Source organism: Molothrus aeneus, chromosome 16 (assembly GCF_037042795.1).
Source record: "Molothrus aeneus isolate 106 chromosome 16, BPBGC_Maene_1.0, whole genome shotgun sequence".
In the NCBI taxonomy this organism is placed as follows: Eukaryota; Metazoa; Chordata; class Aves; order Passeriformes; family Icteridae; genus Molothrus; species Molothrus aeneus.
This window is the reverse complement of record NC_089661.1, coordinates 7,801,266-7,826,539: the sequence shown is the minus strand read 5'-3', so window position 1 is coordinate 7,826,539 and position 25,274 is coordinate 7,801,266. Positions and strand designations below refer to the sequence as shown.

Genomic DNA, 25,274 nt, shown 5'->3' with positions numbered 1-25,274 from the left:
TCACTTTTCTTATTTTCTTTTTATTAACAGCAGTTCCAATGTTTAATTTCAATCATCAGTCAGTCTCACAGTTCAGAGATCAGAATACCTGGAACTCCTTTGAGGCACATGGATATGTGCATTTCTTCCTCATACATTCCCCAAAGTAGCAATAACTTTCTTAACATTCACCAGCTCAAAATAGAAATGTACTGAAAATGTACAATTTATCATAAATCTTAGAACACTTTGTCTTTTCCCCATATATTTCATCGCAGCAATATGAAATTCAAAGTCTTTAAGTAGAGCATGATAATTTATTAGAGCTTCATCTCAAGCTCTCTACATAATGCTTTTTCAACATTCTACATTCTTGTTATGGTCCTGACAAATTTCCCTCTGAGAGACAGAATCATCACCAAATGAAGTTTTAATTATTTAGGCCCAAACTCTCACAAAGTGCAAAAAAAAAAAACAGGGTAAAACCTTCAGCACCCAAATTTCTAAGACTGGTGGGGGCTTGTAAGCTTAAACATTTAAATGTAAGGGGACTTTTATTTCAAGTACTGCAAAAGAGAAACATTGCCACTTACTGGCAGTACCAATGTCTTTGCAATATTTGCAGGCATTTATGTGCATCTTCAAATGCTCTGTTAACCTTTATAGTATTTGTCAATAAAAAGCCCCATTAACATTTAAACTGTGTATGTCCAACTATCTACTTCAAGCAGGAATCAAAAGAGAACCTGTAAGAAACAGGTTATTTATTACAGACTACATTATTGGGACTGTACACATTGGAGATTTCAAAGAAAGTCACATTCCTTGCAGTTAAAAAATCCAAAAGGTAAAAAGAGGTTAAAAAAATATCAATCATTAATTGAGAAAAGGCTGAGCATGGCCTGAGCAGGAGATGTGACCACACTGGGTGAATGGCAACACAGAGAACACAGTACAGCTTTGGCAAGAGTAGTGCAGCCCACTGGAGCCACTTCAGGAACACTGGAGGTCTAAAGAGATCATACTGGACAGGAAACTAAAACTGAAACACTGCTTTTGCAGTAGGAACAGCAGAACTTACCTGATATTAACAACTAACCTTACCTGGCATGGAGAATTTGTCTTCATTGGGCAAAAACTTAATCAAAGATAACATAGTCACTGGACAAGAACTGAAATCAGACAGACTCTTCAATCAAGCTGCTGAACTGAAAGTGACAATGACATAAGTCACCAATCTACCCATTTCCCCTAGAATTCTGTTTCAGGCAACGCTGAATTAGCAGAATCCCTGTGTGCTGCTTCTGTAAAGTCAGTATTTCAAAAGGTAAGGAAAAATCATTCCAAATTCTAGAGACTGAAACCGAAATCAAGTACTATCTATTACCACTACTTTTATAAATCATTAATAAGGACAGCATAACCTGTTTCAATGAAAAGGAAAAAAAAAAGCATTAATTGTCTTCAAGTATGAGAGATGCACTCACAGTGACATCAGAGGCATTCATTTAATCACTTTACAACAGGGAAATCTATAGACTCCATAGAAAATTTACAACCAAAATGGAGCTAATGTGACAAATGGTGCTCATGTAGCAAAACCAAAAAAAGTCAAGTCTGCAAATTCAACCAAGATGTGTTTTAGTGGCTTTGCCTCCTCGGGCTCCAGTCTGACAGAGCACCATGCAGCCAGTCCCTCCTTTCAGCTCACGTCCGTCTCGTCTTCTGTTTCTTGGTTTGTCTCTTTGCGTCCTCGGAGCCGCCGGCGTCTGAGCCTGCCTGCCCCAGGGCACGCACCCCCTGCAGCCTGGCTGTCAGCTGCAGCAGCAAGGGAATAAGCTGGGGGACAAAAAAAGGCAAGCAAGTTGTGGTTATAATAGTATGTAAGGGCTGAATGGTATGGTTCTCTATAGACTTGTAGCCCCTACCAGAGTCTATTGCATCAATGGCACATCTATGGCAGCAAGTCCTGGGGAGGAATCAAACCAGACTTCTGGTTTGATTATCAGAATTTCTGATAATCAAAACCTAAACTGATTGTTTGAGAGGAAATCAAACTGCACAGACAAATATAATTTCTCTTTTGGGTAAAACAGAAATCCAGTCATATCAGAAAAGACTAGAAGAGCACAGCTTGATAACAAAGACAAGAGGGGTTGTATAGCAGGTATTTGTATTCCTCTTGAGAGCTTTTGAACTAGGGAGGGTATAAAGCTAATGAGACCAGACCTGAAGACTTGAAAGATCTTTTCCAGTCTGATTGTCCCTGAAGCCAAGAAAACAATTATTTTCATTCCTATTATCACTGAGTCTGGTTATCTGAATTTTAATGGTGCTGTATTGTTTTTTCTCAGAGCGATCAAATGGGAAACCAAAATTCAGCCACAGCACAGGAACTCATCTTCACACTAAGCTTTTTTAAAGGAAGGTAATTGTCCAAAAAGATGGCTACAATTGTCCACAATGGCTACACTGTGGCTTTTCTTAGAATCACATAAGGGGACTGTGGCTGCACCTCTGTCTGGATAACAAACCCTCCCTGGGCACAGTGCAATGTATCCAGGGACAGGACAGTAACATTTGGGCAGGAGCAGGAGCAGGAGCAGCCCTAACCCACCTTATCGTGGTTGTACCCAGCCAGCAGCAGCAACAGCGTCAGCGGTAACGCGATGTAAGACCCTTGGGCAATGTCTTGTTCAGGCAGCTTTCTCTGCAAACAGTGCAGATCATGGATTTTATTTTACATATATCAGCAATAGGATCATGAGGCACATCCAGCCCTTCTTATCTCACTTCCTTCCAAGTGCTGTTCTAGGATCTGCTTTACTTCCCACTTCAAAGCCACTCTCTGGATCAGGCACTCATGTGTTACCCCTTCCTGAGGTGTCTCAGGCTTTGTAAAGCCAATTCATTGATGGTCAGTCTCCACTGACAGTCAGCCTGGTGTGCTTTGGTTTACCTGTCCCATGCTGCCCACACCTCTGTGACCCCACGACAGCAGCCATGCTAGCACAGAACCTTTCAGGCACATCTGCACCCTTCATTTCCTACTGCTGTTTCATGTCCCACTCCCATTCCACTGGCAACTGAACACACAGCAAATGTAAATTAATGCCACTCATAAACCTCTTTATAGTTACACTAACAGAAAGCTTGGCCAAGAGCACAAAATATATGCAGGTTATAACACCAAATACTGCTCCCAAGGTGAACATTGGAACATGAAAATACGTAGAACTTACAGTGGGACTGAAGACCAGTGTAATGTGTTTATGATATCCAATGGCAGTGAAAGAAACCTGAGGTAGGGTGTAGTCATACTGTGATTTAGACAATGTAGAATCCAGGAGCACCACGTAATTCTGTGGGTAAAAAATATACTCAGGCTACAGCATCAGGAGCAGTCCAAGATAAAAACCACATTTACAGGCAAAGGACAGTTAAACAGGCTTCAAATCTTCCAAGACACTGATTAGTGCAGCATGAATACACCTCTGCAGGCACAAATTACACTTCAGTGTCCTTAGGGAAAAGAATAAAGTGATCTAAGCTAATTTTCCAGCACTATTCTTACCTCCCCATCTCGGAGTAGTGGTGGGAAATGAAAAAACAGGGATAGGCCTAAGTTGACTGTATGAATTGGGTTGTCAAGATTTTCACTTTTGTAGAGCTTCACCTGTAAGTGAAGGAAGAAGCACAAACAAAGCATTTCCAAGCCTGCACCACAATAGATATTTCAGACATCCCACACTTTCAGGGATAAAAGCATTTCCAAATTCATCATGTGTTTTTGTAAACAGAAAGTTGTGAAGTAAGAAGACCTGGAAATGTTCTAGTCTGGGATGTGAAAAGTTACAAAAGAGTCTTTTTATAGAACTTGAAATAATTTCAGAACAGCTGCTGTCTGACATTTTCACATAGCCAGTGTATGAGAAGCAGTCTGTGCTGTGGAGCACAAAACTGCTCTCACTTGTGTCTGGACCAGTGTTAGCACAACTTTCAGAGACAAGAATGCCTGAACTGGAGGCCAGGGTGATGACAAGCACCCTTCAACAGCTCACATGCAACACAAGACCCCACCTAAGATGAAGAAGGCACAGGCTTGGATAACTTCCATATAATCAAATTTTAACATCAATTCCTATTGGCTTAGGATGAACTGCAAGGGTTTAAACTTCCCCAGGAAGATGGGACACAAGCTCAGGGGCTCTTCAGTAGGGTGACACATTTTCCCTTCACACCTGCTCTGAGTGCTGGATCCTTTGGATGTCTCCCAAAAAACCCAACAGCTTAGCAATGAGATCTTGGCAGGTGAGATGCATAACAAACTAGTGTGAAAGAAATCCAAGCACTGCATTTATATTGGTAGGTAACATTTTATGGAGCTTTTAAACCTGAGAAATTATACTGTAACTCCTACCCCACTAACACCTCTTGCAGACACTTCCAGCATTTGTGCCCTAAGCCAAAAGGATCAGAGGTGTTAGCAAGCTTTTTCAGACCACAGTACAGTGTTCTGAATTTTGAAAATTTCAGTTTTCCTATCTGTGTCACACTGTCTATTATAATGTACTTTTAAATTCACATGTCCCATGGTATTACTGAATTCACATGGTATCTTCAGGTTTTGACATACAGGTCAAAAATTTCAGGTGTTTCAGGAATTAATGCAGTTCTCTGATACAAAGGACTCATTTAACCCTTGTTGTTTTGATGCCCCTACAGACAGAGCATCCCTAATCAGGGAAATATATCCCCAAATGTACAGGCCAACCAGAGAAGGTATTTCTTAAACATATTCCTAAGAAAAATGGAAACATTAGAGCAAAACATCAGGAATAAATCAATCTTCATTCAATCTGGGATTCAAATTCACCTTCATTAAACTATTAGTTTTAATTTGAATTAAATGTGTGCTCTGGCTACTGAACCATTTCCAGTGACCCTGCAGAAAAAAAGATTGTGAAAGCAGTCACAAATACACTTGACAAAGATGAAAGGCTTGAACTTACACATAAAGTGGAGAGATATTCAGAGGCTGTAATTACATTTCCACTTAAATCAAACTGATTAATTTGCCGGAACGCTATAATATTAACGTCATCAATGTCACTGTTCCCAACCTGCAACACAAAACACACTCAGGTTTTCACCAACAGAGGGACAGTTAACAAAGGACAGCAACACAACTGTTAACACAGCACAAACACTGCTGATCATTTTAAATAAAAAGTGGATTTTGTTCTATACTAACCACAGGGAAGCTCAAAGCTTTCAAGTCCCTGCTCTCCAGAGTGCACAGCTTGCAATTGCAGACTTGGGCATTAGCAGCATGAGGCTCATGACATTAAGCTAAACTAAAAATGGAAGTCTCAAAAGCACAAACTATTCTGGAAAAGGCTGAGGTACATCCACAGGACTGCCTGATCTCAGAACATTGGTCTCAATATTTTGCACCTGTGCTGAGAAATGCACAGAGATGTTTATATAGTTGATTAATGTGGAATATTTAACAAGATTCCACAGTTTTCAATGTGAAGTTAATACTAGATTTTATAGATAAAAGTGATAGTCCAAATTACAATTTCACCTACATCAAGACTGCATGATTTAGACCCAATAAAACATAACAATATCTCTCTGCCCATAACTAAATACAACTGTAGGACAATATGACAATTTATGACCTCCTCAAGCTACCACTGCTTTGTTCTACATCACAAAGAAATGTTGAAAGGTATTCCATACATTTATTCTCTTGTTTCTGGATGCACAGTTTTCATGACTGTGAAAGAATCCTTTTCACTTGTTTACTGTTTGGGCTTTATCTCACTTCAGTTTTGAGCTATGGTGCTGACACACAATATGGGGTCTGTTTTTAGGGAGCTAACTTGCTGAAAAGCACTTGTCTAAACAGAATGCCTTCACTACACTGCTGCTGACAGAACAGACAGGATGCCTAGACAGACCCATTTCATATTTAAGTGATGCTACAAAAAAAGAGAAAAAATTACCTCAATTGCTCGATGCTGTGGTAAAGCTCTTTCAATGTGATCATTGCCTTCAGCTTTGAGTTGGACATGATACACACAGCCAGGCTGAAAGCAAAATTCAGATGATAAATCCCAACACTGAATAATACATACTTTAATTTTAGAGAGCAGTAAAGAGGATTTTCTGACACTCCATTTAAGATACACCACCCAAACAGATTTAACTCTATGCAGTTAAAGTTTTCCTTATCTCAAATAGAAAATTCAGCTCAATAACACTATTAGGAGCGTTTGCTGTCAGAAAATAAGAAAAGGCTATATAGAACTTTCATTACTTTGTTGCATCACAGTGTTAAATCATCTGCCATGATGAAGGAAAACACAGGATTAAAATCTGATCAAACATTGCCTTTTACTTTAGGAAATTGTTGATTCCTTCCATAATGGTGCCATAAATTCAGCTTCCCCATTCCCTGAAGAACAGCTTACTTCACATGCATGCTGTGTAACCACATCACACACACACACAAGGTCCTGCTAAAAATAGGCTGTTGGTATCTTCACAGGAGAAACTAAACACTTCCCCAAATTCTTTTGCCTATGAAAACTCCCTGCTGGTCACCCAAGCACTGACCAGGGGATTGTGTCCTGTCACACCAACTGCTCAGTATTTGTGGAGGACAGCACAGTATGCTGCCAACAAGGTCACACACTTACACCACCAGCTTTTCTCTTCCCCTTTTCTCAGGCTCAATGTTCACTACTTGACAGTGTTTCTTCACACAGAGAGACTCAGGGCAGTCTGAGTTAGCAAACATGATGGGAAAACAGAACCCAGTGGCTACTGAACAGAACCCATTTCACTGCTCCATTGTCACAGTGACAAAGAAATGACAGAGCCTCCTCCTCCTCCTTACCCGAAGGCCACGGAGCCTGAATTTGCCCTCCTCATCAGTTATTGTGTCCTCTCCATAGATGCTGCAATCCTTCTGTCCCACAGCTTCCACTGACACTCCCTGCTCAGGCTCTCCATTTAAAGAGGAAACTGTGCCATAACAGCTGGAGGTATAAAGAGAACAGTTGCTACAGATATGCACATGCTGTTTTAATATGTATTTTAAAGACATTTTATTGTTATAATTGATGGCAAAAGTACTTAATATATTTACCATAGCATGCAGAAGAAAAGGGGTATTTATAATGTATTTGTAAAACAGTTTAAATCATCAGAATCTGCTGCAATTCAGAATACAACTTTAAGAATCCAAGTTTCCTAGACTCCATCAGCAGGAGTTCTTTCTTAACCCTGAGGGTAAGGAAAGCAAGGATCCTGAAGTCAGATCTCTGAATTGGTCTACCATACCCAGAATAGTCCTCTCCTCTCTGGAAGAAGCACAAACCACTTCCAGTGCCACTGAGACAATGCTTTCACAGTCATGGTTCCTCCTATAGCTCTGCTATCTGGTCTTAGCTACATATCCACAACCACGAAAAAAGGCAAAAAAAAGTACTTATACACAACATAATTAAGATAAATTGAGACTTGGAAAGTCTCCTCCAAACCTGCAAGAACAGAGCTGTGATGGAGGAAACACATTTGGCACAACACATCCCAATACAGCCCATAGGATTTTCCATGGATTCCAGCTCCACTGACCTGTAAGCTGTTCTGTAACCAGTTATCTGGATTTTGAGATTTTGTCCTTCCTGCACTTCAATCATTTGTGATGATGGTTCAAATCGAAATTCTTTCATCATGGGTTTAAAGTAATATTGCCCTGGGCTCTGCAAAGAGGCACAAAGCAATCTGTTTAGTCACAGTGATGCAAGAACTCACCAACTCCAAACAAATATGCTTTGCAAGAGCTCTCTGAAGAGCTGAAGTGCTCTGTTCCAACCACAGGTTAAACATGTCACAAAACGTGAGCAGTGAAAAACAGGGAGAACACAGGACAATGAACTGATGGAATTCCACCTGGTGACAAAGTGTTAAGAGAGAAACTACAGCCCTAAAACACCACCACAAGACCTCAAGGACAGGAGACTGACCACCAAAGAAGGATGTCTGCAAAGAAACTATTCAAGCATGTCTACACACATAAAGATCAATAATGTAATTAGATTTCCTTCCCCCTAAAGACTCTCCAATGATTATCAACAAATTGGCTTGTTTCATGTTTACAGACTGCAAATTAGTAACTGAGATCAACCAACATCATCTACGACCTGTTGGGGAGAAACCTCCTGCCGTGTTAGATTTCACATCTTTCACTTGCTAAGATTTTAAGTGCTGTTTATTCTCAGGGATCTGCATTTCTCATGGTGGGTTAGGGTTTCAAAGGACACCTGGCACTCAGGAGAGCCCTGCTGGGGAGGGCAGAGTGACACAGCCCCACACACAGCCACGATCAGAAGAATCATTTCAACTCACCAGATTGGAAAATGTCAGCATGCCATCGTCCTGTGTGAGGAGGTTGGAGCGAAACACCCCTCCACTGAGGGACAAGAGAACTCCAGCAAGAGCCTGGTCATCCTCTGACTTGATCTGTTTTTGAAAAATCAGTGATTTTAAGTGTAACTGAGGGTTTCTTTATGGAGAAGAGCTCAGTTGAAAAGCCCCTTGCAGAGTGCACAGGTGGGCTGGCTCTGAGCACAACTCACCACATCTGTGCTGCCCCTCCTGCCAGACCACGGGGCTGCAGAGCCCCTGCTCCCAAGCCCTGGGCAGTCACAGCCCATGGCACACCACGTGCCACCACAGCAGCCATTCTCTACCACTCCACAGAACACACAGGGAGGCCAGAACAAAGCACCCCAAAAAACACTGGAACCAAGCACTAGCTGGACCAGACTACACCTTGAGGGACAAAACTCATTAAAACAGGGTGGTCCAAGTCTAAAAAAGCAAATAAAACCAGTTTTTTGGACTCTATAAACCTTGCAAAGTATGTCCTGCATGGCAAGTCATGGTCTCAACTGAGCTCATCCACTGAGATTTGTTTCCTTATGACAAAAATTATTATCCAAATAACAATAAATTACCCCCAAATCCCCCACCCATTTGTCTTTGGAAGACATGGATTACCTTTTGCCTGTCCAGCTCCAACTGCACACACTATTCATTTAGAACCCAAAATGTTCAGAACATTACCTCAAATGTCACCCCAGCAAGAGCAAAAGCTTTGAAGTCTCCAACTGTTCCATCTACTGCAGTCAAAACAAAACCTTCCTTCTGAGCAGTGATTGTGTATTCCAGGTCACTGTGGAGTGGGCCAACACTTCAAAGAAAAGGAGAACAGAACTTGTTTCAGAAAGAACACTTGGATATCACATACACATTGTCAAGTAACCACTGCCTTTTAACTAAAGAATCCAAAGGTTCAGAACCAATCTGTTCATTACCTGTAAGTGCCTTTGTCATCAGTGAAAACTGTGATAAGTGCAGAAGTTGCTCCCTTCTCACTAATGACAATCTCGACACCTTCCAATTCAGGATGAATTCGCCCTTCCAGAAATAAGCCTGCTTTTCCATGAATCTCTATCAGCTTCCCAGGACAACTCTCTTGGTCATTGTGAAGGGGATTTAAGAAAAAAAAAAAAGGTCAAAAATACACTTGACACTCTGGCTTACAACAGAAGTTTAACTACTTCCAAAGTGATCAGCTGGTAGCATTTTATCTTAGAACAAGAGATCAATCCACACAATTTCACTGCCCCTCAACACATCTTACAAAATCTGAACAATACCAAAATGAGTAACTACATTTCAAAGCTATAAGCACATCCCCAAAAAAACTTTATGGATTTCTGAAGTGGTTGGAGGTCTCAGTGAGTTCCACACACTGCAGCCACACAGAGACAATGGCAATGAAACTTCCTTCTAGGCAGATTACACTGAGCTTTGACCACATTTTTTGAGTTCAAATTCAGGTCAGCTTAATGTCATGTTCAATGTCATTAAGCAAAATTTTATTTCCCTCCCTCAAATGAATTTAGAATGTGCAAACAGTCACATGAAAAGAGGCACTTAACATTTCCTTGTGATTTCAAACAAAATATGTTCACTTAAGAACCTGAGGACAAAATGGACACTGACCTAACAAGCAGCATCAAAAACTGATGATAACCCTGGCAATTTTGAAGCTTATCTTTTTTTGTGAATATTTTTATTACTGTAATCTAGTGGAGGAGAAAAAAAAACTTTGATAGAAACTTGAATTTGGTAACAAATTCAAAATAGGAAGCTTGTTTTTGCACAACTCTTTTTCTAGGTGACAGTACTATGAACAATTCTGAGCATCTGGTGTAATACCCAGAATCCTGGTCTTCCTCTTGTGTTAGGTGCTTTTTCAGCACTTGGAAGAATATTCTGCTGATAAAAACTGTGCTTGCATCCTCTATTAAATAACTTCCAAATTCCAGAATTAAACTGGCCCAAAGAAATAGCTGCAACTGAAACTAACATTCTTAGCTTCCTAACTAGGAAGCTAACTTCCTTAACATTACTTTTCGAGTTATTCATATGTTTATCTACATAGATACATTTCAATCATAAAAATTCAATCCTTTCAAACAATAAATTATTCATATTTACCTCCACTTACAACTGCTTCCACATAAGGTGGGTAGAAGAGCAGCTCTTTTGATGATGGTGTTACAGTAATTTTCTCTCCAGACCTGTAAAACACAAATAAGATACAATTAGAGGAAAATTGAATTAGCAGCTCTCATGTAGAGCAGAGTGCAAGAATGCATCTAAATACTCCAAGAAAAAAGTATTAACAACAACCTAAGCAAAATTCTTACTGTGGTACTAAGATTCCTTGTAGCTCAGAGTCACCAAAGGCATCCAGCCAGCAGCTCTGTCCTACCTGGAATCGTGTCACTATCCTGTTTGACAGAAACACCACACACAAGTACAAAGAACACACCTTGTCCATTATTGGAGTTTGCTTTTACCTTGCCCAGTATGAAAATTCATATAAGAATGGTCCTTGGAGCTCCTCCACCATCTCTTGCACTGGTGGCTTTGTTCCTTCCTCCTCCTGCCCCTTCTTCTCCCTCTCCTGCCGGCGGCTCTCGATTTCCGCCAGCTGCTGCTCCCGGCGGAGCTCCTGAACAGACCTCAGGGGCCCCAGGACCAAGGCAGGCTCACTGTCAATGGATGACCTGAAAACATGGAGAGAAACAAAATCATCTCCTGCCCTATAGGAGAAAAGAGCTTGTTGTATCTGTTAATTACTGCCTTCACATCACCACAGACAAGTCCCAGGGTATTTTTTTAACCCATCCCATTTTAACTGCCCTGTTTATTCTGGTAAGAGCACAGGAGTGGTAAATTTTTAGGCAAAAGGATCAGTTTGCAAAAGTACCTTTAACAAAGAACAAAATTAAAGAGAAAGGCTGGAATGTCAAACCTGAGAACAAGCTTAATACAAAGAGAAAGTACAAAATAAATAAAAAGACTGCTAAGCTTGCTTTTTTTTTTTTCAGAACTAGGGACTTTTGTCTCAGAACTTACCTCTCAGGAGCAGAGAATACAAGGAGAAAGTAACTTCTATCACACATAAATACTTCCAAGAGCCAGAAATTCCCAGGAAAATCTCTGAGTTCTCACCTATCTGCCCTATTCATTTGAACTACCCAGCTATCTTGTCACTGTCCAGTGAAGAGATTACTAGATAAATTCAACTAAGTTCTTAGAATCAGCTCAGAACAATGCATTTTATTTCACTCTCTCTGATCTTGCATCCTCTCTTTTCTAGCACTTTCTTCTAGACTCCAATCATCCTTTGTATCTTATCAACACTCTTCTCCAACAGTCCAAATTTCCAGTGAGGACTGAACCTAAATGAGCACAATCACTTTTCCTACAGCCACTTTAGATTACCAGAATAGTTCTGTCTCCTGCTTCAGCCTTCACCCATATTCCAGTTTGTCTTTTTAAGAGACATAGTTACTATTGCTCTATCACACTAAGTTTCATCAAGGCTTTATATTCTTTCTCTGCAGTCCAGACACAATACAGAAACATGTAATTTTTTTTTGTCTGAAAGCCTATTAAAAATTTGTACAGGCACACACAATCTCAAGATACTCATAATACATTACTACAGTCTTATTTTTAAAACATACCAAGCCATTATCAAGAACTGATGAGAATCAGCTTTGCTTTTGGTTGAGGTTGTTCAGGGTTTTTTGTTAACTCAAAGTTAAAGGGTCACAGCCATGGATCTGGTACACAGACTTTTAAAAACACATGGCTTGCTTTTAAACCCAGAGCTGTTCCCTTTATGTTGGTGGCACTTCAACAAACTGGAATTCAGCTGAAAAGCTTGAGGCAGGATTGATCAGAGATATCTGTGGCAACTAAGCTGCCTTCAAAGCACTAGCCAATAGTCTCCAAAAAGCCAACAAGCTGAGAAGGTTGGTACTATATTCACCTCCTCACTAAGTTGTTTTTAAAATCCTAATGGCTCTCTGCTGTCTCAGTGTCTCCTCTGCAGCTGCTGGAGTTGCCCAGCAGTTACAGTGATGGGGTCATTAATGTTGGAGAACTTGAGGCAATGCTCTGCAGGTAATGTTCTCTGAAAAGATGTTTTCTGCATTCAAAAAAGTTTGAGAACCCATAGCCTAGAACAAGTAGACACCAGCAGAGTATCAATAAAACACTCATCATTACCAGACACTTTCAGGCAGATTTGGCACCTCGTACAATTAAAGCTGTTCACAAATCAGTGCTCCCTAGTGAGCTGTCTGTTCAGCTAAACATAAATTGGTGCATTAGTGTGCAATCACTCTGCATGTTTTTCCTTTTATAATCCTCCTCACACCAGTTACAATGCTGTAAAGCAGCAGATTCTCATTCTGAGGAAAGGAAAAAGGGAAAAAATATATGCTAGTGCCTTAAGGAACTCAGACCTAAGCTAAAACAATACCCCTGAAACATCAGTTCATTAAAGTATATAAAAACTCAGAAAATCATTCCTTGTTACCAAGACACAAAAGTAGGGAGGGGCAACGTTGAAATGATGAGAAAATGCTCAAAATGAGGCTGGATTTATCTCTCTCCAAAGAACTCAAAGCACATCTTAGCATTAAAAACCTCTTGCAGCCTAGGCTAGGATGCCATCCCCTTAGAAAGCAGCCACTGCAGCACTAAAACTGGAGTAAAGCTTTATGGGAGAAATGTCTTTTTCTTCCACTTTTTATAGCCCCATCATTTCTTTGTCCTTACTTAATGGTGACAGTCACATCCATCAGTTTATCAGTTACAATCGTGCCAAGGACGTGGTGGCGAACTGCAGTGAGCGTCAGGATACTGGGAGAGGACCTGCACATCAAAGGAACAGAGACATGAATTCAAAATCCCCTTCCCAAATGAGCAAATCTTATTTAGCAGAGTCTGTGCTCTCACCCCTGAGATTGAAATGCTTTATAAAAGATGATGCAGAAATTACACAGCAAAGCTGTAGTGCTGGGATGGTCATCTCTTGGAAAGGGAGCATTTCCTAACTCAAGCCCCAAAGCAATCCCTTCCTTTGAGCCTTCTGCTTCCTCTCAAGCTAAATCTGATTTGTTTGATTTCATATGTCAAAGTGTCATTAAACACATCACCAGATCATAATCTATAAATAACTAATAAACTTGCCTGACCAAGGAAGATCAGCACTGCTTACTTGTGATGAGGGTGAACATTTATTCAAAAAATGGGGTGAGCAGAGTCCCACCACCAGAGGGTCATGGCACCAGTGACAGGCAATAGTGCAAGAGCCTCTTAGCAATCTTACTGTCTTATCTTTTGCCTTTCAGCTCTCAGATGAGCAACAGTTTTCACTGAAATAACTCTTCTCTGTTACAAAGCAAACCCAACACTAAACAGACAGAAAGCTGACAAAAACACCCATCTAAAATAACTAAAGCATCTTTAAACCCTCTCATTAGTTGATTTTTATTACTTCTAAGATAGGAAGGGCAAGAGAACACGTGTGATACACCTTGCCTGAGCTTCCCTCTACACATCCTGTCCTGCTGAAAGCAAGCAGGAGAAGGGAGCTTTATGGAGAATCATGCTGGTAGGTGAAGGTGAGGAACAGTCACACTCACGTGTCATAGGTGTAATACTCGTGCTCAAACTGGTGGCAGGAGCGTGGGGTCACCTCATACACACCTACAAACAGCAAGGCAAAGAATGACCCACTGAAAAAGTCAATTTTTAGAGCAGAGGTATAGAAACAACTACAAAATTTGACTGTGTATCTGCTGCCTTTCACACAGAAACGTTCTAATGAGTCTGACACACAGAACTTATATGAATGAGATTATTTCAATATGACCTTCATTCATCAAAGATGAAATACTTCCATCACCAAGAAAAAAAAAAGTAACATTTTATTTCTGCAATCTAGATTTGGTGAAGGACTAAATAGCAGAAGAAACAGAGAATTCTAAAAACTCAAAACAGATCATTTACATACAGATTAAATTAAAACAATGTCTTTCAGAAACCACAAGAAATTTTATTTTTAGTTCCCAGCAGTATTAGCTAACTGGTTATTTTTCATTTTTAAACTAATATTTTTAAGCTTTTACCTGGCTTTGAAAGACAGAATCTATTAACTCCTTTGGACAGGTTATAAACACCAACATTCTCTGGTCCATTTCCATCCTGATAAAATTCCTGTAAAGCCACAGCACAGTTCACTATTAACAACTACTAAACAACAAAATGAAAATCGTATTTGCCTAAAGATCCATCAATGCCATCTCTTTTGTAACACCTAACATCACAAGACCATTTCACCAAACTTAAAAGACAAATCTTGAAGCACTCTAAACATCAATGCTCCATGCTCTGTGACCCTCTAGAGACAGGAGAAGGCTTTGATTCCAAACATAATGCAACCTGCCTTCAGAAGGTCATTAAAAACATACAAGAACATTTGTTTCCTACGTACCAGTGTGATTGCATGAGAAAGAGAACACCTCAGCATATATCCAGTCTGCCTGAATTCTACTCCAGACACATCTTCCTCCAAGACTTCCAATTCCAAAGATTTATTCTTCCAGCACCAGTCTTCATGTGCAATGCTTACTAGAATATACACCACACAAAGCATTTCAGTAATGTAAAACTGAGTAAGTAAGGGCAGGTTTTGTGATATGAGAAGTTTGTGTCTCTCTAGTTTCCCTGACAATAATCTGCAAAGATAAATACACAACAATGCCTGTAGTAACAGACCTGGCTCTCAGCACTGCAGCATCACCAGGAACCCAATACACCTATCAGGAGAGCTGTGCTATGAAAAGGAATAATGAAACCTGGCCACTCTGGAAGCTTCCTCAATGGGCACTACCATTGTGACAGGCAAAGCAGCCTAGAGGACATTACAACCCAGCCAAATTTAACCTTGTGTTCCCACTCCAGTACAAAGAGTGCAATCTATATACTCCTTCTATACATTTCCCTGGAAAACAATTTATTTTCACAGGCCAAGGCAGGCTGGCCAAAATACAGATTGTTCTTAGGAGCAGCACTCTGGAAGCAGAACTAGAGTCTGTCCCTGGTCTTAGGCTTGGGACAAACTAGTTAATGACAAAGCCCAGCTCCCCCACACCAGCCATGCAGACCCTAAAACTCAAGGGAGCAGTAACCTTTGGGCTGACACAGGGTTAAACATCCAACATTAAGAAAACCTGATGCACTGCTGTAAGGTATTTTTCCAGATTCTCCCAAGTTTCACAACTGTGCTGGGCATGCTGCAAAAGGTATCCATGATAACAGAAGTGCTCACGTTATGTCACAAACTGAGCTACCAAGGTGCCCCCCAAGCAGTTCCCCTGCTCCTACCTTTGTACTTGCCCGGGAGCACCCCCTCGAAGGTGAAGGGCACCGAGTCCTTGCTCCCTTGCAGCTGCAGGCTGCGCTTCTCCCCCTGGCGGCTCACGGCCTGCAGTGTCACCGTCAGGTCACCGCACGCGTCTGCCAGGGAACACGGCACGTCAGGCGCACCCCAAACACTGCCAGCCACACCTCGGGTGCTAAATGAAATGTTAACCCCTCCCAGCACAGGATTCTTCGAGTTAAAACTTGTTTCTTAGGCATATATCATGGGTTTTTGCATTCTGCAGATTTTGAGAGTGTTAATCAAATTCTTTTATCTAATAGCAAGAAAAAACTTGACATCAACGTTAAAGCCCTGGATTCACCTCAGTCTGCAGAGACTTAAGAAATGACCTGAGAGGCAGAACACAAAGTGCAGGAGAATTCAGAGAGGAAAAAGAAAGGGTAAAAATGACAAGAATCAGGCTCCAATCATCATCTGCTAAAATCAGGAGGTAATCAAGGAAAATAGCAGGAGAGAGGAACCTTAGACTGAAATAAAGACAAAAAGCTTATGAAAGAAACAGAGGTTGAAAGCTTCTGCCAACAGCTTCAGCATCTATCCTACAGTTTTTACATGCACTGCTTTTTTCCCTTTTTGTTGTAAACTTCTTTTTCACCTCCAGTACTTCTCTGATCAGTATCCTAAGCAGCAGTCAGGACCATTTCCTTCCAGAACCCACCCATCTTCTGAGGAAGGAAGACTTGCTTATCCCTAGCAAGTATCAAAAGGAGGTACATGACTTTACTCCAAACTTACTGTGCCACAACATCTCCCAAGGAGAGTTGTTTTTTCCATGTGCTGCAAGTTACATTTACTTACCTGCTGATGGGACCAACCATAGGGTCTTGATGTCAACAACACTCACTCACACATGCAGTGCTGAAATTCTCCATTCCATTGCCATTTCACTTTCACAATGGACTTACCTAAACAAGAGATCTTCCCTGAGACAGATGCCAAAAACTGAGAGAAGGTCACATCCATCACTGGTCTGTCAGTAACAGTGACAGGGAACATTTTGGGTTTCAAAGCCAATCCTGCTCTGGTCTCAGCCTCTGGAATAATTACCTATGGAGTACATGACATCAAGGCATCACCATCTTTCAGACACCAGTCCAAAACCATCCACTCTGCTGTCTTCAATGCATTTATCAGAAATTTAAAAAATGGAAATCTACTGTAAATCCCAGGCAAAGCAAAACCTGCCTCTCCAACATGCTTTCCAAAATTTCAAAATCTTCTAAAACACCATGACAGTCCTACAATGAAGAAATGAAAGCTCATTCTTACCTGAATATTGTATGCACCTGATTTTGCCTTGAAACAAAATGCTCCATGAGAGTCAGTTTCTGTTGTGACCAGTGATGCTTTGTCTTTGTCTTCAGGTATCATGGTTACCTTGTATTTACTGATCTGTTTGACTGTGTCAGGGAATCGAGTAACTGAGATGCGGCCACACACGCTGAACCTGTCAAATAAAAGCCAGTCATCAGAACAAGTACCTTGATTTGACAAAGATCATAAAGAACCCTTGTTTTAGAACTTCCTCAAGAAGTAAACCTCACTAGGTTGAGGTAATAACACCTGAATTGGAAAGGATTTCTCCTGAAAGAGAGATTTGCAAGCAACTTGTTTCACTCTTCCCTGCCACCAACCCAATCACTTCAAGCCCTTTTTCTTTTTTTTTTTTTTGTGCTAAGCAGGCAACAGATTTAAGGTTTTGTGTTAGGCAGGCAATGGATTTCTCCCCTCAGGTTTTAAATAGTTTCAAATGTTTTGTGACAAAAACCTTAAATATGATAGGTAATCCACTGGAACACAACCTTGCTACACCTACACTTGTGAGAGCACAAGACAAGATGACAAATTAGAAGCTGGTAAGTTTTGGTCATTGCCTTCAACAGCACAATATATTTAGTTCCTGAATAAATTGTACCCCATCATTGAGCAGCACACTGGGTTTTTTCTAATGGCTGACTATGTCTGTATGAGCTGATAGCTATTTGACTCAGTAAATTCCAAGTTTTCCCTTCTCCAAAACACTGCCACTATTTTCTCGTCTGAAGTCCTGGACACAGAACCACAGCCCTTTCATCTTCCTCAGCTCATGCTGTATCTCCCACCACTGCACAGCCTTAGACTCACAGTCAAGGCATCAAACAAAGACAATTCAGGTAAGGCAACAATGACCTTGAGAGTGAGCAGTAAAATGCAGAGGGTTGGTACAGCACTGCACCAGACAGCTGTGTGACTCCAGATACCCTCCTTCTGTGCAAGAGTGAAGTGGCAGAAAGCTTCTCTGTTGCTTTCCTGGTTCACATAACATTCTAAAATTTTTAATTTACCCATGCCTTAGTGTCTTCACTTGCAAGGAAGAGCTTATTAAGAGGATGCTCTAAACCTGAATTATTACTGGGCAAAATACTGTGCATGAAACATGCACTCATGCTGCCCTATTTACCTTTAATTTCTTCAGCAACATTTAGCTCCTGACAACACAATTCTGGGCATGGCATGGAAATGATCACCCATTTTCACAGCCTCATCCACATATCAAACTGCATTTTCATCCTGACACCAGTCCTTACCCTGTTGCAATGATGTTTGCCAGCTGAGGTGTATTTGGTGCAATCTTCACAGTAATAGTATCAAAAAACAGGTGTTCTTTCCTGGCATGAATTGTGTATGTACCTGTTGTGATGTTCTCAAGGCGGAAAGAGCCATCAGCTTTTGTCTTCACTGTAACAAATAACAAGAGTTAAAAACCAGAGCATATGTTAATCTTATGTATCAACAGATCCAGAGGACATGCACAGCTTTAGGCTATTTTTAATTCATATTACACAACAAATAGTTTTATGTTTTTTTACTAGGTGAACCTTCATTTCTGTATTTCAAAGTACAATCTAGCATATGGTTGAAAGCAATTAAGAAATTTTCAACTGCCAAACAAATGAATATTTAATGCTCTCATGTAAACCAGAAAACGCAAAATTTATCAACTGCATGAAATCCACTTTAACATTTCAAATAAATTGCAACAAAAGCAGTGTATTGTCTTGAAGGGTTAATTCCACATCATACACTAGTCCTGTACTTGAGTTTCATAAAGGCTTCCCTGTAGCAACAAAGATCAAGGGCACTGCATACCTTTAATCTGATTGTTCAGAGTGACAGTGGCATCAGCAACTCCTTCTCCTTCAGGACCATTCAACACCCTGCCTGTGACAGAGAAACCCATCACATGGAAAACAGGCTGAAATGGGAAAAAATTAACATCATTCCTTACTCAGGAAATGCAAACACACACCTACAGCCATCAACACCGTGTCCTCCCTATGCACATATAAAGGAAACTTATTTACAGTTCTAGGAAAAAAATGTACCAGGATAATCACTGTGAAAGTACAAACTGATCTCCAGACAAACTGCTCCCCTAAGTACAAAACACACATTCTCAATTTATCTGCACTGGTACAGCCCAGAGGGCCACAGTCACAGGTCATAATGAAATTACACAATGCACTCTGCAAACCAGGAAAACCTACAGGCCCTTCTCCAGAGATGTGACAATCTCAACAAGGAAATACAGGCAACCTGAAGATTACTGCCTTTTTGCAACACTGACATGAGAGTGAACACAGCAGACAGCTCTGCCCTATTTTGTTTCTTCCTACTAAAAGGGATCAAAGTACAGAAACACAGCACAGTACTAGAAACTGTCTTCTACCTGCTGTGCATAAACAAGTACCTTCAACTTCTTACAAAGAAGTTTTTCCACAATTCAGCTGCTTTCTGCTAAAATCAGTTAGGCTTTTACAGGAATGAGTGGCAAAAAGGATTATTCCCTCTGCAGGCCTTACCTCAATCTGTAAACTGTCATGCTCTACAAGGAAGTCCAATCTAGATGGAGCAACATCAAAGGTGATTCTCTCTCCCCTGTAGAATGGGATCTGAAAGAAGACACATGGCTTTGACTCCTAAGTTGTGATGACAGAATAGTTTTCCTCTATAATTTTTCATGTTGTTACTGACATCAGACACCTCTACCAAGGGTCAAATGAGCTGCAAACCTCCTGGAAAAACTACTCAGAGGCATGGAGACACAAATATGGGCAATATTTCAAGACTGATGGAAACCATGAAATTATCAGAAAAGATGGAAAAGTAACCCTCTAGTCAGAATACAGCATACTTGTATGTGCAAGAGCTTACAGATAGGAGACTCTATGATTGCTAGAAGGATTAAAGGAATGAGAGAAGCCTGAATCCCATTTGTAGAGCACAGACTGAGAGTGCAGGACCATCACTCCAGGCAGTGCACAGAGAACATGCTCCCACAACATCCAGATGTAAGAAAGAGAATGGGAACAAAAGGAAACAGCTTAAAGAGAGGAGGTGGCAATAGCACACTCTGGTTTAGAAAATGAAAGTTAACAACCTACTCAATAGAAAAGCAATGAATTTCTAGTCACTTACCACAGTGTATTTCCCACTTGGCAGAGAAAGAAAGCTGAAAGATCCATCTTCTTTTGATACAACATTGCACAAATAGGATAAAGACTCATCTCTTGATTGGAACCCATCCACAGGAGAAATACTGCAGCCCACAACATCCTGTAGTAATAAATGCAATACAACTTTCTGTCTCAAAGAAGAACACAGAAAGTAATTGGGGGGAAAGAGGGATACAGCAGGGTTCAAAATATTCAACTGTGAAAGACTGATGGGAAGTATAAAACCATTTTAGAGGCAAAGTTTGATGAGATGGCTTAAAATTCATGTATTGGTAAAACAGGAAAAACCAGCAAATAATCAACTTTATGGTAACAAGGACAGACCACTGGAAAATTCAACAACCCCAAAACTGAACTATGTGTCTTAAGTGAACTATGTGTCTTCAGTTCTGTGGACAGGGTTAACACTGCAGAACAGAGATCAGCTCTACATGACCAAATGTTTCACACTCATTTCTTAATGCATTTGTAAGGTGGCAGTAGAAGCTGTGGAACTTTGTCTTCCCGTCAAAAGGGCAAAGAGTAATAAAGATGTCATGCTGAAGACAAATTACTACTGTTCAATGAATTATGAAATAATTCCATGGAGGTCACGTTGGATTACAAGGGCCTTGTTAGGGAAAAAAAAAATCACACAAAAGAACCAAATGCAAAAATACAGTTTAAGGGATTGTACAAACCAGTGAAGGACAGATGAGTATCAGGGAAATATGAATCTAGAAGCTATTTGGTTCTTCTTATTTATAGCCATACTCATATTCAAGAAGTACTGATCAACCATTACCTCTTTGGAGACTGAAGTAGAGAAAAGGAGAAACATGACCCCTTTCATGGGTTCTCCATCGCTCCTCACAGACCCAGAGACGTTGTAGCCTGCAACAATCAGGGGGCTGGCAGCATAAGCATTGGAACTTGTCACCCGCACCACTGTCTTGGCCTGAAATACAGAAACAAACATTTTCATCAAAAACAGGCATCAGGTCTCATTTACAGCACCTAAAAACAATCAGAGACTGCACATTCAACAACAGGAACAGAAGCCAGAGCAGCAGAACTCAAAGAGGGTCTCCAGGCTACTACTCAAGACACTAAGACACTAAAGCAAAGATACTTTCTAAAACATTATTTTTCCTGCTTCACTCATTTAGGAAATGGTTAGGATATCAGAGCTCCTCAAAAAACAAGAAGTCTGGGAGGGAAGGATTTGAGCTACAACATTCTTGCAAAATGTACAGGATAGAAGATGCAAAGCAAAAGCTCATTTTGTCCTTCCCTGGCTGGCTTCACTATCTCCAAAATGGGTCTATACCAGGCAGTTTCTTGACTACCTGAATTAGATGTAGAAAAACTCCAGTAACCCTGTCCACCCACAAAGCCCCTTCCTCACACTATCTGATCCAGACAAGGTCTAGCAGATCCATCCTCTCTAACCAGGCAAACCAGAACTTGTGTAGGTTCTAACCTCTTTCAACATCCAGGTAGGATGCGATGCAAAGATTTCATATTCGCCAGGAAGCACTTTAAAGAAAGCAAACCTGCAAGGCAAGAAAGGGATTATGTCTCTTCAGAAACAGCCACAAACATCTGTTCACAGAAAAACAATTCAGACTCTATTCACATGTTAGAAAAAATACTTCAGAACTCTTACAGTCCCAGTCAGTATGACAAAATTGAAAGGATCTTTTGCAAATGAACAGATGAATTAAGTATGCACCACCCACACTCACTTTCCTCCAGGTTGTGTAATAGTTGTTTGTATATTTATGTCACTGCCAGCATTTCTCAGTACAACCTGAACTCCAGCAGGACCTAATGTCTGACCTTTGCTGAGAACCTGTCAAAATAAAAAGAAACAGAAGTATAAATGAATGAAAATAGCATGAAGAGCTGAATTTGAATGTGTTTATGAAGGTTGAATTAGCATAAGGTGGAATAAATGAAGATAAAGGAGTCTAACCTTTCCATTCACAGAAAATCCTGTGAACACAAAGTTAATATCACCTCCCTTTGTGCAAATGTCATTAATGCCATCCACATGGATGTCTACACTGGTAGGTTCTGGAACAGAAGAACGATGAAACAGCACAAGAGTTAGTGAGAGAGCAACCACAGAGAAACTCTGTTTCAGCTTTACACAACTGCCACAGAAATGTATTCATTCAAGCATGGCAAGTGTTGTTCTGGAAGCCTTTCTTCAGCAAAGGTAAAGCACCCCCAAATCCCGACTCTGAAAATCCTCTTTCCCTCCTCCCACTGCAGCCATTTTTTGTCAAAAGCCCACATTCCTTCAAATCAGTTCAAGGGTTACTTTGTCAGTGTCTACCACCCAGCTTTACTTTCCCCAGGTACAGTAAGCACATGTCAGTTATTAAACCATGCAGTATGGTTTAGAGGTTTGGAAAAGGGCTCCATTTTCCCTGCCAGCTGCAAGTTAGAGATAAGTCCCACACTGCAGATACAGTGTCCTATTGTAAGAAGACATACAACCACTTACCAAAACTCCACCCTAGGGGAGGCTCAATTTTAAGAATGAAATCCCCCTAAAAAAAGAAAAAGCAATAACTGTCTTTATTGATCGAAATTTAATTTAGCTAACAAATGAGAAAGAAAGTCAGAACACAAGCATCATGCTGCAGAGAGGAACACAAGACTCGAGTGCACCAATATCCACCATTCTCCTTTCCTCCTGCTTATGTTCAAAGCAGCTGCCATATCTACCCAGACAGGCTGGGATGCTGGGCTCACATCCAGCCAAGAGCAGAAATTAAGTATCACCGTGTTTATCCTGCTTCCAGCACAAACCTGGCTCACAGTCAAGCAGCTCAGTGCTAGAAAGCGTTCAAATCTACCTCCACCTGCCCCATCAGATGGACTCTAAATCAGCCTTTGATATTTCCACTGGGTAACACTCAACCATTCTGCCCAAACACGGGATAACAAAATTCCAATTCTTTTAAAAGCTCTGATCCAAAAGGGTATTAAATCAATACAGGGATCCTCTTTGTATCAGAGAGCACCACATGTGTTCTGCCACACATATCCTGAAGCTCATCCCTGGAAAGGCTCAAAGGCCCTAGAATGAAATCACCAGGATCAGAAAGCATGTTACATTCTTAGATTGGGAAGGGAAGGAATTATTTGGTGCTGGACTAGATGACCTTCAAAGCTGCCTTCCAACCCAAACCATTTTGTGTTTCTACCTCTGAAGCCTAAGTTAACCATCTCCTTAAAAGAGCAAAACACCTTGGCTTGTATTTAATTTAATTTGAATGTAAACACCTTTTCAATCTAAGCAGACATCAAATTACTGACACATTCTGAGTCTCCTGGATCATTATTTCCATTAAACATTTTTAATATCTGCAATTAACCATTCAGGTTATTTTCAATTCAGTCATACCAAAACACCTTCTCATATACATTTACTTCCATTTCTATAGGTAAAAAATCTGAAAGCTTTATCTGTACTCTGTAGGAGCCTGTACTTTTTGTGCAGTATTTGTACAGCTACTGGCAGGAATTCAGGCTCCCAATGCTGCAGTCATTCCAATAAACAGCACAAACCCAATACTGCAGCCACAGTTGGCTGGCTTTTCTCTTCATATTTAGCACTGGGAAATTAAGTCGTTGCTTTATAAAAAGAAACAGCTGAAACTTTGATCCAAACCAAACTACGTGATGTCCTGATTCAAATGTTTCATGGTGGGTGTTGCTCTGAGATTTAATCTGCCGGCAGACAGAGGCAGACGCAGCAGCTGCCTCCAGCACAGAGGGGACAGTGCAATATTTGTGGGGTATTTGTGTCTTACCTTGTCATAGAGGGGAATCATGAAATACCCATTGTTCGGAGCACAGTCTGTCTGGTATTTCAGAGTACCGTGTTTTGTATATAACTTAATCTAAAAGAAACAAACAAAGCAGACACAAAGATATTTCTTTTAAAAGGCGAGGAGCGCTGGAACCAGGCATTTTCTAACCCAGTGCTGTAACACCACAGCAGCAGCAGCAGCCGCCGTGCCAGGGGGCAGCAGGACACGGTTCATGCCATGCAGACTGCAGAGTGCCAGCCTGAAGAAGAGCCGCAGCTCCACCGCCACCTGTGACCGCGGCCCGGACGGCAGCGCCCGGCACGCGCGGCAGGCAGCCGGGGCCGGCGGGGCAGCGGTGCCCACCTCGATCAGGGAGTAGTTGATCTCCACGTCGGACTTGACGAAGCCGCCGCAACCCACGACGATGTCCTCGGAGCCCCGCGCCAGGGCGCAGCACAGCGCGCAGAGCAGCGCGACCGCCGCCCGGGGCCGCATCCCCTCACCGCCGCCACCGCCCGCAGCCAGCGCTGCCGGAAGGGCCGGGCTCGGCCGCCACAGCGCCTCCTGCTGGCCCGGAGGGCTCCGGGCGCTGCCCGGGGACGCCCCGCTGGACCCGCCCCCATCCCGGTCCCGTCCCGGTGATGCCGCCAACCGGGATTATCCGTCCCCAGCTGCCCCTTCGCACCCTTTGTAGGCGTAGCTGGTGCCAGGTCACTTCGACAGAATGAATTCTTTTCAATAAAGAAAATAATTTTGTGTTTCAAGCACTGCGTAAAGTTATATGTCATTTATATAAATATGCATCAGGTAGGCGGAGAATATATCCTAGGTGGGCGTGTTCATGTAAATTTTACCGTGTGGAAAAAAATATTGGTGTTACCCTCTCGGCGTGCTGAATTTGTGGAAAGAATAAACAAAATCCTTTCTAAAATACACGCAGTGTCTGTGCTTAGAGAGCTCCTATAAGCGGCGATCCCGGAGGCTCCGGGAGCGCGATGCTGCTGGTGCTGCTGCTGCCGCGGCCGGACTTTGGCCGCAGCGGGACGGGACCGAGCTCGGCGGGACGGGGCTCTGAGCAGCCGCTCCCAC

The 25,274-nt window shown here is 41.5% G+C and overlaps 1 protein-coding gene across 1 annotated transcript; it reads right to left on the bottom strand.

Moving 5' to 3' along the window:
* NOMO2 (NODAL modulator 2) lies at positions 1-24,691 on the bottom strand. Its single transcript, XM_066560612.1, has 31 exons — positions 24,549-24,691; positions 24,186-24,275; positions 22,871-22,916; positions 22,334-22,434; positions 22,104-22,210; positions 21,839-21,911; positions 21,161-21,313; positions 20,339-20,476; positions 19,723-19,812; positions 19,010-19,115; positions 18,448-18,598; positions 17,150-17,327; positions 16,786-16,927; positions 15,823-15,954; positions 14,930-15,066; positions 14,565-14,652; positions 14,079-14,142; positions 13,210-13,305; positions 10,932-11,141; positions 10,567-10,649; positions 9,375-9,534; positions 9,124-9,250; positions 8,404-8,517; positions 7,630-7,757; positions 6,890-7,031; positions 5,994-6,077; positions 4,992-5,102; positions 3,554-3,655; positions 3,222-3,341; positions 2,597-2,689; positions 1-1,818 (listed from the first exon to the last, which is right to left on the bottom strand). Exons 1-31 carry the CDS (start codon positions 24,678-24,680, stop codon positions 1,687-1,689), a joined length of 3,630 nt encoding a protein of 1,209 aa, XP_066416709.1. The 5' UTR covers positions 24,681-24,691; the 3' UTR covers positions 1-1,686.
* Positions 24,692-25,274: the final 583 nt, after the last annotated feature.